Below are 19,338 nucleotides of genomic sequence, written 5' to 3'. Positions count from 1 at the left end.
TGGGTCTTACCCCATCTACACCACCACTGCATCCCCGGCTGTGCCCAGAGCTGGTTTTAGGGTGATAAACCCTTGATCCAGGACAGCTCTGAGGCCTCCAGGGGAGCTCCACACTTGCCGTCACCATGAAGCGACAGGACACCAGGCACTCTCCAAAAAAAAACCCCAAAAAGCTTTCTAAAGAAACCCCTCTTGAAAAGCCACATGCCACATTGGCACATTTCTCTTCCCCCACCTCCCTTTTGCTGGAAGGGAGGGAGAGGAGTTAATTTAAAGGCAAACCCCAAGAATAGTGACAGTAAATATTGCCAAGAGTTTCTTGTTGGCAGTTGGTTTTGGTAAGGGAAGATGCAGAGGAAAAGATCAAAGCTGTCTGAATAGCTTTTAATTACAAGCCTCAATTGCTCTATTTTCTCTCGGAAAAGTATTACAATTATCTAACAAAGCTCTTTGAGTGGAATTAGACACTAGCCCGAAGCTTCAAGGGCTGTTTAGTGGCTATTCTCCCTTTTAAAAAAAAAATAATATTTGATGCCTTGATAAAAAACAGGCACTCCCGTAAGCGCCTGGAGCCAAGTCTGGATGAACAGAGAGAGGCTGGAAAGCTTTTCCCGGGAGGAGGTGAGCAGCCTGGGCTGCCCTGAAGGCTGATGGTGGCTCTGCTAAAGCAGCCCATCACCGAGCCCCCTCGCTGGGCAGGGCTGGGGGCTCTGGGAGCTGCCACCAGCATCCCGCGTGGGAAGAGGGAATTCCCGGCGAGGGGAAAATAAATTATAGTTTGGGAGTAAGACCTTCAACAGTGGGCAACCGTCCCCATTTACGGTTTTTCTGACATGTAATTTCTTTCTCTGTCTTTCACCGGGACTTCTGTACATCTCCGTCATCTCCCCTTGCTCCACCACTTCCCCTGCATGGACACCCTGGGAGATTGTCAGGTGCAAACCATCCACTGTACAAAACTCAATAAGGCAGCTGAATAAGGAAAGCAGAGAAATAAGGATTCAGTTTCATAAACTTAGCCCTCAAATGAGATCAGAGGCTGGTAATTAATAAAGTCAGATTTCAACGCAATGAAAAACCTCCCCTGAGACTCAGCCTGCTGCAGCCTGGTATTGATGGAAACGCTGTGGATGTAATTACATTTCTCTTAGCCGTGCGATGGAGACAGCGGGCTCCTCCGTGCCGTGGGCCACTCTCAGCCGAGCTCCCTCCTTCCAAGATGGTCATAAGCCGGGGAGATGAGGCTGATAGCACCACTTCACAGTGGATGGGGCAGGTCGGAGCCCGTGGCTCATACAGGGTCCTGGCAGATAGCCCCGAGGCAGAAGGGCATCGCTCACACACACTCATCAGAAGACGAGAGGGAGTGTTCCAGCAGAGCACATTCAAGCCAAACCCCCGTGCAGATGCCAAAGCAAACTGCGGGGAGAGCAGCCCTGGTTGGCTTTCCATACCCACCCTCAAGTTCTTTTTCTCATTTTCTGCTCATTTACACTTAATCCCTGGAGGTAAGTGATTATCCCCAGGAATTTTCTCTGTGGTTAAGCAAAGCAAGAGCAGCGCAAGGCTGAGACGAGGGAAAGTCCAAAATATGTGAACAAATGGCCTGTGCACACGGAGAAGTTGCTATTAATGCCTAACACTGAACAAACATTAGATAGCCAAATCACAGCACAGGATTCATTTCACACAGAGGAGATCAAGCTGAAAAGCCATTAATCTTGATTTCATATTGACTACATAGCTTGTGTTTTTATTCCCCATCCCTGAATGAATCAGCACGGCACGAGCTTTTTGGAGCACTCACCGCACATGGCAGACTGAAAACACACAGAGAAATCAATGTTTATGGAAGGGCCAGAGCCAGTTCAAACTTTGCCCAGTCTCCTCTCCGTGGCCAGGAGGAAGGTGATCTGATGCAACCAAACACCAGACTGTGGGAAGATGTCAATTCCATCAGTGGTTTCCTTGGAAGAAATCAAGTTTCCTGCTTGGTTTCTTGCGGGTTCATCCTTCACTTCACTACGCTGAAAATCTGCCGTTTGGCAGAGCTGGTGCTGCTCAGCTTTTGGCTCCAGCCCATCCTGCCTGGCTGCGGGCCCGCAGGAGAGGGAAGCGGCGGATGTTCTCCCTGACCACTGCAGGCAGGCAGCAGGACTCCATCCGGACGGGAGCTACATCCCCTCGCAGCAATAACATCCACCAGAGGAAAAACACCTTTTGCTGCAAGAGTGGGCTGGTTGCATGGGTTGCGAGACCTCCCAGCATGAGCTCTGCGGGTGGGATCTCCCACCCAAAGCCTACACACAGCAAAAGGCACAAGGATTCGAGAGTAAAGCAGGAGCGAGAGGCTTCTGTGTAACACCACGCTATGTGGACCCACAAATGATCCAACCTGCTCATTCATCAGGAAGATGCCAGCATGGAGCAATGGGGTTTGCTCCTGGAGGCCCTTCCAGCAGCTTAACCATGGGAGGACCGAATTCCTAAGAATCCAAACACGGGAGATGTTCTCCGGGTGTGGGGGAGAAGGTGATCCCAGCTGGATCTTACTAGGCACTTTCTACCCCAGGGAGCGTTTAGTGAGTTTTTGGGTTGCCGAAGCAGAAACCTGGTGTGTAGTAGGAGAGGCGGCAGGTGGGGAAGGGACCGTCTGTGTCCCCAGCGCTGCAGAGAGTCAGCATCACTCCTCCACTGCAGACAGCTGGGATGTCACTGCGTTAAGGGAGAGAGAGAGAGAAAGCGAGAGCGCAAAGTCAGTTTACATGGTTGATTAGCATCATCGTTGCCAAGATACATAACCACGTTGCTCTATTTATTGATTATTTCGTTCTGCCATGCAATTTATCCAGGCTTCAGGGTACTGAAAAAAGGAACAAAGGGAGTTCATGAGCCGTGCAGCTCTTTGACCTAAAGTGCACCCACCCCAATGGCAGTCCCTTTGCTTGAAAAAGTCCTAAAATTCCTTCTTTCAAAATGAGTGATGGCCTTAACACATCTGTTATCACATGCTTTGGGCAAAGGCAGCATGTGGCCCCAATCTAAATGGGCAGGAGGGCAAGTGCGTGCAGCCGCTGTGGGCCACTCGTAGTAGAGGTGCATCAGCTCAGCCAGGGCAAGGAGGGGCTACAGGTCCTGTAACATCACATTCCCACACCCAAAAAACCCCTATCCCAAACACCCATTGGCGTCACACAGCATATGCTCTACTTTCTTATAGTCCATCTCTGTTCCTCATGCAGCACCGTGACTCTTGGGTTATGGACCTCGAGTCTACCTTCCGTTTTCTCCCCTTTCTCCCAGCCTCACCGCCTCACAAGCCTTTTTCACCACGAAGCCATGACACTTTTCCTTCCTGCAACCCTCTGTCCTTCCCATTTCAGCTTCATGGTTCTCCTTAGCACAGGAGAAGTCAGAACTAGTCCTTCAGACAACCCTGGGCAGGGCTTGGCAGGTGAAGATCAGGGATGTGAATTACCGGATGATTCTGCAAAGTCACAGCGACGAAGCTCTGCCGTCACAGAGAGTCACATGGAAACACGAGGTGAAGCCCTGAATGCACAATCAGGGCCACAGCTCAGGATCTGTCCGAAGGAGGTTCTCCTTGTGGAAGGAAAGAGAAATTTGTTTATGCATAAATAGCCACAAAAATAGCTGGAGGGAAGCACAGGGAAATGAGTGGGAAAGAAAACTGGAGTTTTTCTGGCAGAGCCCGTTTTGCTGCCAAAGAGTCCCTCTTCTGAGTAGGTAGCGAAGGCTGCACCAGCACCAGCTGCCTCTGGAGATCCTTTTCATTTAAACAAAGAGACTGTAACTATGGAGAGCACCCACCTTCCCTATAAAGCGTTGCAGGGTGGGAGGCATCCCTCCCCAGGCACACATTGTCCTACCCAGCATTCATATCCCAAAGGACCCAGAGAAAGATTGGAACCCAGTCACAGCCCTTTAAGGAGTTAACAAATCTTCCTCGGGGGGGGGAGACATATTTACAACCTAGCTCCTCACAAAAACGCCTTGGAAAAACAGATATGGCAACTGCTCAGCATCAGGTAGTGTCTTCATCAGGGCAAGTCCCCAGCTGCAGGGCAATGGGGACCATGTGGGGCAAATGCTGCTTCTCTCTTTCTGCAGTCAGGGTTTCTTGTTCCTTCCACCTGCTGAAATGGTCTTCAGCCATGGGGACCAGGCTCCGTGGGGGACAGAGGCGTTGGGAGAGGGTGAGAGGCTTTGTGGCTCCTACGGGCAGCGGGCATGAGGAGGATGGTTTCAACTGAACGCTCACCCAAACCAACTAACCTCAGTCTGCCCTGTGGCTCGGTACAGGATAACTCAGCACCTCCCTGGGTAAGTTCTTCCCATAGCATAAAACCATCCAAACTTGATGGAGGGTGCAAATCCAGCACCTTATTTCTGCTTTTAGAAATTGTGATTCGTGTTGGGGGAAAGTTGTCGGCTCAACAGCCTGGGCAGGGGGAGAGGCAAGGAGATGCGGTGCAGGGAGATGCGGTGCCGGCAGAGCAGAGCACCCTTCAAAAGCCAGAGCTTTGCCCAGATGTGCCATTGCCATGAGCCAAAGAGCTCCCTAGGGAGAGCTCAGCCCCTGGCTCACCCATTCCTCGGCCTTTCCAGCAGTTGACTCCAGCCAGCAGCAGCAGGGAAGACACTTATTACGTTAATAAATCCCATAATACTGAATAAAGCACTTTGTTTTATGGTTTTGCTATAAGAACTCACCCCTGGGTACTTATAATTAACTGAACTAGAAAAGAAATCAAGATTTGAATTTTTTTCCCACCAATTTTCTTTCTTTTTTTTTTTTTAAAAAAAAAAAGAAAAAAGAAAATTGCCACTGCTAATAAAAAACCCCTCTCCTTCTATTTACCTGCCCGGGTAGGAATATTGATCTCTGTGCAGAGAGAAGGCGCTTGCCTTATTGCAGATCTCCCTGGCTAATCCATCTTTCCCGGCTACAGAATATTGCTCTGGCTTTATTTTCGGAGCAGCTCAGTAATTCATTGTTCTCCATGGTCATGCCTGAGCTCGGAAGCCCTGGGAAGTGTGCGGGGAGCAAGCGGGAAGAGCTCATTTGAGCCTTACATCTGACTTCACCTCTAAGAGCAGGCAGCTGCCGGCATCCCTGCCCTGCCCACGCACGAGAACTGCATGTCAGGAGAGCCGGAGCAGCTGGGGAGGCTGGCAGGGGGCACGCAGCGCCCGCTCATCCCCGACCCCCCATTTTCTAGCATTTCTACATCTTCTGGTTCCAGGTTGCCTGCAGACAAAGTTGCCCGCATAAGAGAAGTCACCCACCGACCTGAATAAAAAGGGATGGGGTGCTCTGGTGTTATTGCCTGGGCTCAGCGGTGGTTTTGGCTGGAAAAACAAGCCTACGCGCAAAGATCCCGGCAGCGGCGGGGTTGGAACAACCCCCCTGATCCACGCAGCTAAGCCTTTCAGACTCCACATCATTCAAAGCACAGGAGTTTTTATTTTCCTTTATTAAAGCACACAAGTAGCCACCTAGGAAATTGTCATTTACACTGCAGTAATTGTAAAATCATACCAACACGACCATTTCAGAAGAGAAGTAAAGAGCCTGCGCTTCAGCCAGACAGCCGATCGCAAGCCGTTAACTCCATAGGCACAGTACAATAAAGCTTTTGCTTTCAGGTTTTTGTTGCTCTTCTTATAACAAACTCCACTGAGCATTGAACAGAATGCTCAAACACATTCATTGCAAGGGCCACAGAATTACCCAAAAGCTTAGTAAACGCACATTTATTGAGTACTTGATTATGTAAGATCGTTGCAGCATAGTCATTATAACAAAATCCTCATTAAAAAAATGCCAGACACCAGTGTATTTTTCAGAGGACATAAATCTACTCAAAAACCCAACCAAGAACTCCAAAGGGAGGGTGGCTGTTCCTTAGCCAGCCACTAACGAATGCTTTCCTGCTCCCTAATGGCACTGCAGGAAAAGCCCGGCGGTCGGTTCCCACCTTCATCTAAGCCGTACCCAGCGCCCCGTCAGACCGTACGGCAGCTGATGGGCTGAGAAGACTCAAGGTTACTCACTGACCATCGCATCCACAAACACAACAGCCCACCAAACTCCTTTTTTCAAGGGCATGGATGCAGCCTGCCAGCAGCACGGTTCTCGGGGGTTTCTTCTTCGCATGCTCGGGGGTTGTATGAGATTTCCTGGTGAGCGCTCGGGGATAAACATCCATTGCAAAGTGCTTGAAGTGCCCAGATTTCCTCCTCCCCCTGCGTTAGTCAGAGGAAGCGCTAATTGCAAAGTTTGCTCTGCTATCCCTCCAGTTTCCCAATCAAATGCTAATCAGCATGAAAATCCTCCCAGCTTGAGCAGTTTACAAGGGATCTGGGTCCTATACATGGGACACAGGAATTGCATCTATATTTTAAGCCCAACCATAAGGGAAACATTCTACATAGAAATATAACATTGGATTCTTTTATACAGCATATATAAAGAACATGACAGCATTAAAATGTTGGCAAATCAATACATTAAAAATACAGAATCTCATAGACCAGAGCACAAGAAATATATTCACATGAAATCTGTACAGTCCAGACAACGCTGCCGGTTCTCTCGTTGGAGCTGACCTCCCATCTCCATATGGAGGTGCTCACTTTGCTTCCCCATCAGCACCGCTGCCCAAATTTCCCCAGGGTTTTGTGTGACAGGGAGAACACAAATCTGCTGTCCCTGCCCGCACGGAGGGCACTCAGTGGTTAAACTCTTCGGGAATGCTTTCATTATCAAACAAAATGACAGTGCATTTCATCTTACAAAGCTCTGCCCCACCGGGAGAGGAAAATCAATGTATGGCTGGCAGGAGGGGTGGTACCTCAGCAGTATTTCCCAAGTGCTCTCAGCATCGCGGATCTCATTTCATTAAAAGAAAAAAAAAAAAAAGAAAAGAAAAAGAAAAAAGAACCCCAAGAAAAACCCACCACCATCTTTTATATGGTTTGTGCACCGCTTATCTCATGGGGAGCAGGTGGGACTGTTTTAGGCTGCCCCTCCTGCCAGAAATGTCCATGTTTTCCAGAGGGACTGCTGTTCTGACTTCTCCGAAATGGCTTTCCCCTATACATAAACACATGTATACATAGGCCACTTCATTCCTTCCTCCTCTCACTGAGGAAGAACCCCAAGGCATGCTTGGCAAGATGAAATCCTACGTTATAGCACTATAGAGATGTATATATACAGACACATTCTGTCCGCTATTACAATAGAAATAGTTGTTGGTTGTTTTGTTTTTTGTTTAAAAAAAAAAAACAGCAATAGCAGCATGTAAACAAGGATTTGTGTTCATGTCATCCGTCCTTTCCGCCTCCTCTTCTGAGCTACATTCATCAGTTTTGACAGTCCCTCTCACCCCTCTGCTCCCCTCTCGAGGTGGAGGGTTTTCCTGCAAACCCCGTCCACAGGAGCTGATATCGTCCTCCCCGGGCTCTCAGCTGCAGGGGCAGTTTGAGTTTCCCCTTCCCACCAGTTCCCTCTCCTCTCCCTCCCCGCATCCTTCCCTTCCCGATGACTCATCCTGGAGATGATCTTGGGTTTTTGTCTGACGGCTGCTGCCCGCTTTGGCTTCAGCAAAGTCTAATTTGAGAGCAATGCCGCAGGAATAAAACCTGCACATGAGCGCCTGGTGAGCCACAGGAGTTGTCAGTGCCTTAAACAACTCAGGGAGGGGGAAAAAAGAAATGGAATAGTTTGCATTTTGTCTGTCTCCCAGCAGCAAAAGTGCAAGTCCCAGGAGTAATGCCTGTTTTAAACCCTTAATTCCCAAATTCTCAATAATGTTGCAAACCGCCAGGGTTTCGCGGGAATCAAAGGGCTGATTTCAAACAGGTTCCTTAGTGCAGGGTGCACTGGAATTAAAAATGCATCAAATGGGCTCACTTTTTCCGCGCGCTCTCGCAGTATCCGGTTTTCCCAACCCCCAAAATTGTTTCCTCGGTTTATTCACCTCTCAGTTTTGAGGTCCTGCTAAAGAGCCGTTATCTGAGTCAACTCTGACGTGGGGGTGGTTGGACTCTGCTGGGCGACAGCCACCATGGGAATTTCCATGCCTAGTCAGGCCGGATTGTTAGTCCCCTCCGAGTTCTTGCAGGCATAGGCCACATCCTTGGCGATGCTGCACATCCTGTTGGACATCTGGAGCTCGGTCCTGAAGGCGGTGGGGAAGCAGAACTTCTTGAAGCACGCCTTGAAGTTCTCATCTAAGAAGGCGTAGAGCACGGGGTTGAGGCTGCTGTTGGCGTAGCCCAGTGCGGTGCAGAAGCAGGAGATGGCCAGCTCAAGCTCGCTTTCTGCCTTGGCACCCAAGCACTGGACCAGCACAAAAATCTGGATGGGAGTCCAGCAAATGATGAAGACTGCCACCACCACCAGGACCATTCGGGTGATGCGCCTCAGGTTTCGGTCCTTCTCCTTGGAGCCTGAGAGGACACGGACATTCTTGAGTCGTCTGATCATGAGACTGTAGCAAATGGTGATGATCAACACGGGGATCATAAAGGAGAAGAGAAAGACACAGATGCCAAATACCGGATCCCAGTAATCCACAGGTGAAGGGAGCTTAATTAGACAATCAATTTCTGCAAGTGAAAAAAAACAAAAAGGAAAGGAATATCAGCAAACCCATATCAAGAAGAAAAGCATCTGCATGCTCAGTTTAGGCATGTTTAATACTGGAAAAGCAGTAGCAGTGATGCAGATGTAAGGGCAGAAAGCAAAGACTTAAGACGGTTTTACAGCAGAGAGCTCACCACACTGCTGAGACTGGTACCCCTCTCCAATGGCTCCCCAAGCCCATGGGCTCTCCTGGCCACCAACACCTCCCACCCGTTGGATGTATTTTCACTGACCGTTGTTTTCATTCTCTGCAGATCCCATCACCATCGCTGGGATGCCAAAGACAGAAGCCAGCGCCCAGATGCAGACATTCACCACTTTGGCCTTGTGGGGAGTGCGGATGTCCAGTGCTTTGATAGGGTGGCAGATAGCAATGTAGCGGTCCACGCTCATCATCGTCAGGGTGAAGGTGCTTGTGAACATGTTGTAGTAGTCTATAGAGATGGCAATCTTGCAGAGGACGTTGCCAAAGGGCCAGAAGCCCAGGAACGTGTCTGTACCCTGGAAGGGTAAGGTCATCAGACACAAGGTGTCAGCCAGTGCGAGGTTAAAGATGTAAATGTTGGTTGCTGTCTTCATCTTGGTGAATCTGAAATGTAGGAATGAGCAATGGTTAGAGCTCCACCTGACCACGATGGCCAAGACATTGAAGCCTACTGAAGAGGGCATTCTGCCACTTTAGGAAGGGGACGCTGCATTTTTCTTATGTAACAAGAGATTGAACACCACCTTTTCCTTTCTACCTCCCACGTCCTTATCAACACACAGCTCACCCCAGCTCCTACGGCAATACAAATGGTGCCCTCACAACCAGCCTCATGGGCCGGAGCAGCTCATTCCCTTAGACTGCAAGCAAAGGCCCTGAAAGCCTGAGGCCGTCAACTCAGACTGTGGGTATTTGAAAAATTACTTCAGTGAAGCTAATCTAGGATTTCATCACATATGGCCTCGTTATTATAAATATTGGTGAGAGCTTTACCCAGTAAGCTGATTTGAAAGGCATCATATGTTCCAGAGGTAAGTTGATTAGCCATTTTGTATGGGCTCATAGCCAAAGGCTATGGCTAACGTGAGCTATCAAATCAGAATGGGCAAGATTGCCAGCCAAAAAAACTGGTGAGGAATGAGGTTTGTATCAGAAATCAAAATAACACAATGGATCTTTCTAAACAAAGGGGTAGTTTGCGGATAAAGTCATGAGTCAACTCTACTTCAAAGGGCTTTTGTCATTTCTATATTACTTTTATCACATGAACTGACCGCCCCTAAAGAAGATTCACCTTGCTCTAATGGTAATCATCTCCTTTTTACACATGGGAAATGATGCAAAGAAAAATGTGATCACCTACCCAGGGATACACGCAGAGTCTGCAGAAATGGAAACTCAACAGTGACTCCGTGACTGAATCTAACATTTCAGCTCCAGCATGTTCCTCTCATGGGCAAAATAAGAGCTCAAATAGGTATAATTTTAAAACTACGGTTCATCTGTCATTTACTATACTAACAGCCTTTGTAGAAACATTGCCAGAAATGGCAGACAATGATGTGTGTTATTAATGGAGGGTGAGTTCATTTGAGGGTAACACTGAAACCCATGAACTACAGCACTATTTGCAGTTTGATATGTGTTGGAATATTATGGAGTCTGATTTGACCTAAAAAGCTCTTTTTGTCAAATTAATTCAGAACAGCAAACCCACAACTGCACTCCTCAGCACTGTACCACCCACCCCCCCACCATCACCCCCGCAATGTCCTGAGCTTCAGCTCTTGATAGATTAGTTAAATGGTTGGAGGAACATTAGCACTGCCACACTGAACTCTGGTGAGACACATGGTGACATAGCCAAGTTTGCAAGAAAGACAGCCAGGGGATCCACAATCCAGAATATAAAGTCTATTTTTTTTTTTTAATCTCTCTTAGAGCTCTAAGCTGTGCTTGTATTAGAAGCCAGATGTTTGAAAGTGACTTCAGAAAGCAAGACCAAACGATCCTACGTTTGACCTTGAAAGCCAAGGGAAGCTTTTGGAGCAGGTGAACACTGCTGGAAGCACTTGATGTCCCCACGTAAGCTGGAGTCAGGCTCCTCCTGATCCAGAAATCACAGCAGCTGAGCAAGACAGTGGGTTCTTAGAAAGCCAGCCCAGATCAGATATACAAACAAAAGCAACAGAGGAAAAATACCACTGTCTTTCCTATTGTGAAGGGATGAACAAACAAAACATTCTGCAAATCCAACACAACCAGGCAGCTGCCAGGGCTTTAAAGCTTTGGGACTTCCTAAGCAGAATTACACCAAAACAGACAGACTCTGGTGCTGTGAACCCCAGAGCAGCAGCAGCTCAGAGTGGGCAAGTTTCGGGTTTTTGTTTGAATTCTTGCAGTTAGCATAGATGAGGCAATGCCCACAGGGAGCATGAGATGGGTCTGTGAATGGATTCAGACACTTTCCCCTCCAGCTCAGCAAAGGGCACAGGGGGCAGGAGTGGGTGGGCAATAATTAAAATTAAAAATTAAAACCACTGTTCTTTATCAGCCCACACAAACTTCAGTATTGTCAGCTTAGGCTTCAGGAAATCACTCAGTCACCTAAGACTGTGTTAGCAAAAGTCTCCTGGGAGATGTGGTCTTCTTCTCTGTGCCACAGACCTGGCTGGGCTCACCCAAGCTTCCCAAAGGTCAAGCTTATTCCAGTCCATCCTTCCAGGAGGACTGGACTTGGAGACAATTCATCACCACACCTCTAACCCCAACTGCTTTTCATGATGTTATAACTCAAGGGAATAACAACTGCAGTTCTGAACCACGATGGCCAACTTCAACACTTGGAAACAGAAAAAAATTGGCTTTTTTTAATTTTTTCTTACCAGGGGAGAAACAAAGAGCAATCCACCCACCTCTACCACCCATCCAGCATCCCCAGGGGACAACGTTGCCTCTACACACACCCCTGTCCCCAGTGCAGTGAGAACTTTAGGGGACATCAGCTAACCCCGAGCTTGCAAACCTTCAGCTCCCTCTTGCCCCGCTCCACCCCAGGGGACCTCGCTGGTCCCTCTCCTCCAAGACACCTCTCGGCAAGAATTCAGAGTCCCTGTGCAATCGCTCAGCCTGGCCATGCAAAATCCCCTCTCCCCCCATGCGCAGCTCCCTCTCTGCCGCCCCGTTCCTCACTCCCTCCGAGGTGACGGCAGAGCCAACTTCCCTCGCTCCTTCCAACACGGGGACATGCTGGGGGCAGCTGGTCCACCGCTCACCTCCTTCAACCCACCTTCAAGTGGATTTGAAGGCCGATTTTGTGCTCCTGAAAGGTGGGGAAATTAATTTACACCTAATTAATTACTTCTAGCTCCGCTTTCTCTGCACGCTGAGAGCCAACAGCCATTATCCCAACCAACCAATGTCCCCAAACATTTCCAGTCCCTTCAGTACAAACAAACAAAAAAAAAAAAAATCAATTAATCGCTTCTCTGCAGATTAACCCCTTTTTCTTTTCCCCCGGGAACTGAGAGTGTTCTCTTTCTTAATCTGCACCAAAAAAAAAAAAAAAGACAAATTAAACTCTCGGGCTTTAGGAGGCACCTAAGGTTCCCCCCCACGGCACAGCTCTGATGCAGATAAGCCTGTGGCCTCCACAGAAGACATTAGCTCCCCGCTGAGCCACTTTCTTGCACTTGGTCACAGAGGTAATTTCCTAATGGAGCATCTCCCACAGGGCGGCTCTGGCAGTTCTCAGCTCTCCATCCAGCTCCACCTTTGCCACAAAAGTAATCGCTTTGCTCTGCTCTCCTGTTCTCCTGGCTGCTGAAGCCCTGAGAGGAAAAACATCTGGATATCAGCTCAGCACTCAGCTTCCTCCTCCTTTTTGCTAAGTGGATCTCAAGCAGCGTTCCCTGGGACAAAGCTGTGCTTCAGCGAGGGGAACCCACCACCTGGGAGAGGAGGAGATGGGTCAGAAACAGCTCTTCCACACACTGGGCTTTGAGGTCCCATTTTTCCACAAGGACGAGTTCTGTCCCTGGTTCAGCCTCAGGGTGAGCTGCAAAACCTGTCGGTTTAGCATCACTCCCTCCTTTCCACCCAGGGCAGCCAGCGGCTCCAGAGGTCCCAGGGCTAAGGACCAGCTTGGCTGCAGCAAACCTACAACCCAAAACGGGGCTGCAGACACCAGGGATCAGAGCAAAGCCTTCCGCCCCCGGGGAACCACGAACATTACCACCAGGAGCTCTCTGCCTCTTGATTTTGGTATTCATAGCTCCAGCTAATCGGGATGCAGACAGCACCGTTCACCTTGAGCAGCTCCCTCCCTTCCCACCCCACACCCTGGCACCAGTGACAGCCTTTGCCGCCCTCCCCGGACACGCACAGGGCAATAAAACAGAGCAGAAAAGGCTCAGGGAGGATTTTTTGCCGAGCTGCCCCCCACCTTCTGATGGTGGAAATCAGCACCGGTTCACTGACGTCTCTGCTCCCAACCTGCTCTTAGCCCACAGGTTGTATGAAGCCGATATTTGATCTGGCACGTACCATCGTGATTCGTGCCCTCCCCAGTCACCCACCCACGCCGTGCTCTCCGTGTCCCTGCCGCTCTGATCGCCTTTTCAGAGCCCCCTCATCCTCAGATTACCCAATTCAAGGCAGTTTATTCTTAATGGTTCAACTGGCCACAAAAAAAAAAAAAAAAAAAAACAAACAGAAAAAAAAGAAACCAAAACAAAAAAAAAACACAACAAACCCACACACAGAATTTAAGAAGGACAAATTTAAATCACTTTGAACTACGAAGCCAGATGCTACAGCAAGAGCCGCCAGCAACGCCTGCACAGAAAAGATTATTAATTACCTGGCAGGATGGTGACCGACTAGCAGGGGTTAAGGAGTCCGCCACCAGCCAGGGGAAGCAGTAAGGCTTTGGGACAGATGATTTTCTTGCCCTTTGAGTCTCGCTGCCGTGTCTAGGTGACACTGGTGCCCTCTCTCCTCAAGGTGCTCTCTGGGGACCGGCACAGACGGGGAGATCGCACGACCCCAATCACTGGCATGCCAAGGGAAGAGGCTGGGTGGCTGCTGCTGCAAAAGCCTCTGCAACTCGCCCAGGGGCTCGCAGGGATGCTCACCCAACCCAAAACTGGTGCACGGCCACCAAGAACGGTGCTTCAGTCTAAGGAGGGCGTTCACCAGCATCCGTCCTGCAGCAAGATGCTCTCATCCCTGTCCACATGCTGGATCTGCTCATGTCCTAAATGCTGCTGGGAATTGCCTGGTCCCTGAAAAGCACCGGGAACCAATTCCCACATTAAACGTCACAGAATTACTGCTGCACATGGGTAATTCCAGTCCACTTATCCCACCGAAGCCAGGGGAAACCAACAGCCCTCCAGCACACATTGGAGTCGCAGAAGCTGCATTACAAGAGGGAACGGGCACAAACGTGAGCATAGGAAGCTCCATCTCCACCTGAGGAGGGCCTTCTCTGCTGTGAGGGTGGCAGAGCAGTGGCACAGGCTGCCCAGAGAGGTGGGGGAGTCTCCCCCTCTGGAGCCATCCCAAACCCGCCTGGACGCCGTCCTGTGCCACTGCTGGAGGTGCCCCTGCTCTGGCGGGGGGTGGGATGGGGGAGCTCCAGAGGGCCCTTCCAGCCCTCACCAGTCTGGGATGCTGTGATTCCGTTAGCAGGGGCCACACAAGGCTGCTACGTGGCTGAGCCCAGCACACCTGAGCTTGGGGGGGCCTGGAAATTGGGGAGCTGCAGACCTGCCCTTTGCAGCAGGTCCCCCTCCTGCTCACTTTGCCATCCTTCCCCAGCACCGATCACTCCACACAGCACAGAGCCCTTGGCATGGGTTTCCCTTCTCTACAAAGCACAACAATTGTCTTGTCTTTTTTTTTTTTTTCTCCAGGAAAAACTAAAAAAGGCTAATCTGGAGAGAGCTGAGGTCTCAGATGGCCTCACCAGTGTCTGCTGGGTCCCCACCGCATTAAACACTCACTGGATTTCAGTTCCGAGACACACAGCTGGTCAAGGCTCTTCCCTTAGAAAGCTTTCTATTAAGAAATCAGCATCTCTGCAATGTCATAATTAACTTTATTTTCCCTGTCTCATTACAGCCAGCTGCCCTCACCCCTCTTCTCAGGGACTGATGCAGTTTTTGAGCAGAATAATGGCTGACATAGCCATCCCCGGGCAGTCGCCCAGTGCAGGCACCTCCCCATCACCTCCCTCCTCCTAAAGCTTCACCTGGAAGCAGCAAGTGGAAGTGCAGGGCCCCGACAGCCCTAATCAGCTGCTTAAAATGCTCTGAAACAGTGGTCTTCAATAGGGAGAGCTGAGCATCTCCCTATTGCCGTGGCAAAGAGAAGCGCCCTGGAGACGAAGCATCATTCCCACGGGGGCCTGATCCGGGCGAGCAGAGCCAATACTGAGGATGGGAATCCTCCGGATGGTCACCGCTGAGCATCGCAGCAGCACGATGGAGCGAGGGACAACAGAGGACTTCACTGGCAAGAAGCCACATGTCCCTGGTACCCCCCCCCGGCACAGCAGTGGAGGCGTGGAGGTGTCTTTCAAACCCCATCAGCAACACTTGAGTCAACATCACCTCCAGCCCCACGGGTCATCCACCCTCAGGGCTTTTGCAGGACCAATACATCCTTCTCCCCCTTCGCTTTTCTTCCTAAAACCAAAGCTCTGGGGCAGCCAGCCTTGCAGCATTCAGTGGATTCAGCCTGGTTTCCCCTGCTCCCCCCCAAAAAAACCCTCTCTGCCTCCTGCTCTTCAACTCCTTGTTTCGCATTCATTAAAAAAGCAGTAGAGGAAACATATGTAGAAGAGAGCAAACACAGCAGAAGGAGAAGGAGGGAGGGGAGGCTTTGTCTCCACCGGCGAGGAACTCCACAATGAGCGAGCAGCACAAAGCCGCAGACACGGCAGGTTTCCACAATAGGCCCTTTACTGTCCAGGAAATCGTGTTCCTGATGAGAGCCCTTCTCCGTCTTATCCAATTAGCGCCGCTCAGCATTAGAAGGGGATTGACAATCACACGATGACTGTCTCTATAAATTAATCATTCCAAATGTTAAATGACTCCAAATATAATAGAGATGTAGGCTGGGTTCTACAACAGAGGGGGGAAAACCCCAGAGGAGGCTTTGAAATTTGTATTTCTGTGTGAAATACCAGGAGATTTTAAACTTTTCCCTCAGTGCTGCAAAAAACTCATTCAAGAGAAACAAAAAACAAGCCTTCCTGATGCCTCCAATTTCCTCGAGTGCTGATATTAGAGTCTTTGTATTTCCCAACTCCCTCTTAAACAGGAAACAATTACTGTCTACGTCACTGTAGCATTCTTTTTCTGGAAGATAATACACTGATTTTCTTATAGGTTGCGTGGCATGCTGAAGTCTGGTTACCCCTGGTGAAATATAAGCATGGAAAGAAAAAAAAACCCAAACACCAGCTTTTGTAGGGTGCACCATATCTACAGGTGGCAGGCGTGCAGCACAGAGGGTTTGCCAGTTTTTTTTTTTTCCATTAATGGGAGAGATCTATCATTAAGAGTTCCAAAGCCCCATGTTGACTCACCAACAACCAACATTCAACCTACTGAAAAACGATGCCATTTAAGGCACGAAGCCCAGAAGCACCAATGGTCCAGTTTGAGGAGAAAACCCGTACTTGAGAAGTCACCAACATGCCCCTTGCATGGCCACTAATTTGGTGGCTCTGCATGAATCGGCATACATGACCGGGGTCAAGAGTTTGACGTACCGAGTCCAGTTTATCACCAAACCTGCTCCTGACCTTCACAGACAGGGCAAGGAGAGAAAAATTCCGGGCAGAAAGAACCAGAAGTTGCAGTTACTCACCAAAGAAGGGTCATTCCCCGGGTGTAACTCAGCATTAGCCTCAGCCAACGCCGAGTTCCCAGGAGACACTGATGGAGAGAAACAGGAGCTGCTTCTACACGCGTTCTAGCTCAGTTATAGCTTCCCCAGCACGCATTATTCAAGTGGCCCCTCCAGGCTCACATAGAAGTCTTTGGGGAAAAACAGAGGTGAATCCGCAAAAAGGAGTACCCAACTAATTAAAACTTCTATTAGCTCTTTTGTGTATATAGGGATTTCCTGGATAAAGGGGAAACAGAAGTGGACAAGGCCTGGGGGAGATGGGGGTGACACCTCTTTGGTTTTCAATTGTTCAGAACCAGTAAAACCAGAGGACCCACAAAAGAGCTAAGTTCCAGGGGAAATTCCAGTGCTAAATCCCACCTTCTTTTCTTGGATCCCATTTATCCAAGTGGAAGGTACAAAAGCCAAAAAGGAGCAGAACAGAAGCCACCAGTTTGAAAGCGTGGCCCCATGCAGCCATGGCGCACGGCCGCCCCAACCAGGATGCCGGTTTGGGACATTCATTCTTGGTGATACCCCGGTCAGGGGCTGCCAGGGTCCTGCCAGGCACATCCCCCAGGACCTTTGCAGACGGGGAGAAGATTTCTGCCAAGGTTTCTCCTTCTGACACACGTCTGAGGTTCACGTGTGGGACACGGACTCCCCCCCCCTGCACGCACGCTGGCTGGCGTTCCCAGGGAGCTGCATCGCTGTGGGACAAGGACTCCCAGAGCCTCACTGCTCCTCACGCTCACCCACGTCCACAAACACCGTGCCAACTCGAGCGGTTGCGACTACACCGAACAGAAACACGAGCTCTCCAAACGTGGCACTGCTGCACTGCAAACCTCCTCTCTCCGTCTCCAGACTCCCTGGGGCTAACGTGATCCCTTCTCCCTGCCATAAACTCCTCGCAGGAAGAGCACGGGGGGGCAGCCTGATGAACAGTCACGTCGCTTCGCCCTCGTAGCAGAGATTTAGCCACCGTTTACCAGCCTGTGATACCAAAGACTTCATTTTGCAGCATCTCCCCTAACCGAATTGTGTGCATTCAAGGGAAAGATGCTTTGGAAGCTTCAGGACTCCTGGCAGGAGCAAGACTTAATCTCATCAATGTCTGAATACCTGCTAAATATTTTTGTCCTCTGTTGGAGGAGAAAATAAATTGATGCTATCTTTTCTGTGCTGGCAGCATCCACCTGCACCAGGATTCTGCTCTGAGATGCGTAGAAAATGGAAGCTCACTCGTAACATACAGGGTAAAGAGATGAGAAGGGGGTCACTGCCATTTGAATCGCAGCCCTAATGGTGGCACGAACTTATTTCGCACTTACAGGGGGGAACAGGGTTTCCGATTCCAGGAAACGGAGTGGTTTGAACCACAGCAGAACCAGACAGGGACACTTTACAATGCCGAAAAGGTGCAGGGAGGTTGGAGAGTGCTGCTGGGGCAGCAAAGGCTCTGTGCCCTGTCCCCCTGCAAAGATCCCCCCCCCCACCGCTCTCCCAACTTCAGCGTGAGGAGCCAGAGAAGTTGCCCTCATGTCTGCAGCATCCCGTCACATCTTATTGATGTCTACAGTTTCCAAAGAGTTGGAAAAGCTACATTCGTGATTTCCACCCCCCCGCTCCCCCTGTAAAAGTAAGGCTGAGCCTCCCAGCAGGCTCTTCCCCTTGCAACCAGATCCAGCTCTGTGAAGAGCCAGCTCCCAGACGGAGCAGCAGCCGCAGCTGGGATGCCGGACACGGCACATGGCGGGGGAGATATCCCATGAAAGATGCAGCACACCCGGGCAGCGGGATGCTCCCAGGGCATTGCCCTCCCCAGGGACATCCAGCTCCCCGCCTGGCTGTTTGCAAAAAAAAAAAAAAAAAAAAAAGTCCCATTTTTTGAGCAGATCTGATTGCTCTGTTCCATTCTCTGGGTTAAACTTTAGGAGGCACCAGAGGGCAGCTGAAAGCTGGTGGGAACCTTCATCACAGCCTAGGAAGGGAGAAAAACAAATAAAACCAAAACAATAAAGCGGATGCCGCATCTTTACCTCTAAAACACATCGCAATTACCAGGGAAGCGCCTGCCTGCTTCACCTGCTGCAGGGATTTGGGTTTTTTTTTTTTTGGAGGGGGGGAAGGTCTGCCCCACTCACAGCCCTCCCCAGAGCCTCCCCAGTGCGCTGCCTGCGTGTCCTACCTGACAATCACATACATGACGGAGCAGTTGCCCACCAGCCCCACAATGCACACAATGGAGTAGACAACCACAATGGTGATCTTGATGCTCAGCGGCAGGAAGCTGTCCCCCGTGCCGTTGTTGAACCAGTTACTGGGGAGAAAGCTCAGGTTCAGCATGGAGGAGTCGTTCAGCAGCTTTCTCAGGTCAGGGTCTTCCAAAATATGGGCAGGGAAGCGGGTCCATCCTGAAGCACCAGCCTGTGCCAAGGACCTGGGGCATCAGAGGAGACAGTTTTATGATCCGCTGATCAAACGGGTAGTGCGGGACCGTAGCAAAGCATGTGCGTGAGAGAAACGCTGGGGGAAAAGGATGATTTATTGCTGGGAAAAGAACAGCCCCCCCCCCAACCTCCCGAAGAGCTTGTTTTAATGGGATGCAGCCCTGAGAGCTTGGTGCATCCTGAGCGCACGCATTTCTCCACACCGCCGGCGCAGGGGACGCGCAGGCTGCACAACGCCATCCCTCCCGAGCGCTGCATGCTCCTACCTGCCGGCTCGGTAAGTCCCAAACATACGGGTTTGTACCCCCAAAACCTCC

At 50.1% G+C, this 19,338-nt stretch overlaps 1 protein-coding gene across 1 annotated transcript; it reads right to left on the bottom strand.

The window, feature by feature from the left end:
* Nucleotides 1-8,116: 8,116 nt before the first annotated feature.
* On the bottom strand, nucleotides 8,117-18,968 carry OPRL1 (opiate receptor-like 1). Its single transcript, XM_009893430.1, has 3 exons — nucleotides 18,760-18,968; nucleotides 8,911-9,266; nucleotides 8,117-8,640 (listed from the first exon to the last, which is right to left on the bottom strand). Exons 1-3 carry the CDS (start codon nucleotides 18,915-18,917, stop codon nucleotides 8,117-8,119), a joined length of 1,038 nt encoding a protein of 345 aa, XP_009891732.1. The 5' UTR covers nucleotides 18,918-18,968.
* Nucleotides 18,969-19,338: the final 370 nt, after the last annotated feature.

This window comes from Charadrius vociferus, unplaced genomic scaffold (assembly GCF_000708025.1).
Source record: "Charadrius vociferus isolate BGI_N301 unplaced genomic scaffold, ASM70802v2 scaffold259, whole genome shotgun sequence".
In the NCBI taxonomy this organism is placed as follows: domain Eukaryota; kingdom Metazoa; phylum Chordata; class Aves; order Charadriiformes; family Charadriidae; genus Charadrius; species Charadrius vociferus.
This window is presented reverse-complemented; position numbering and strand designations above follow the sequence as displayed.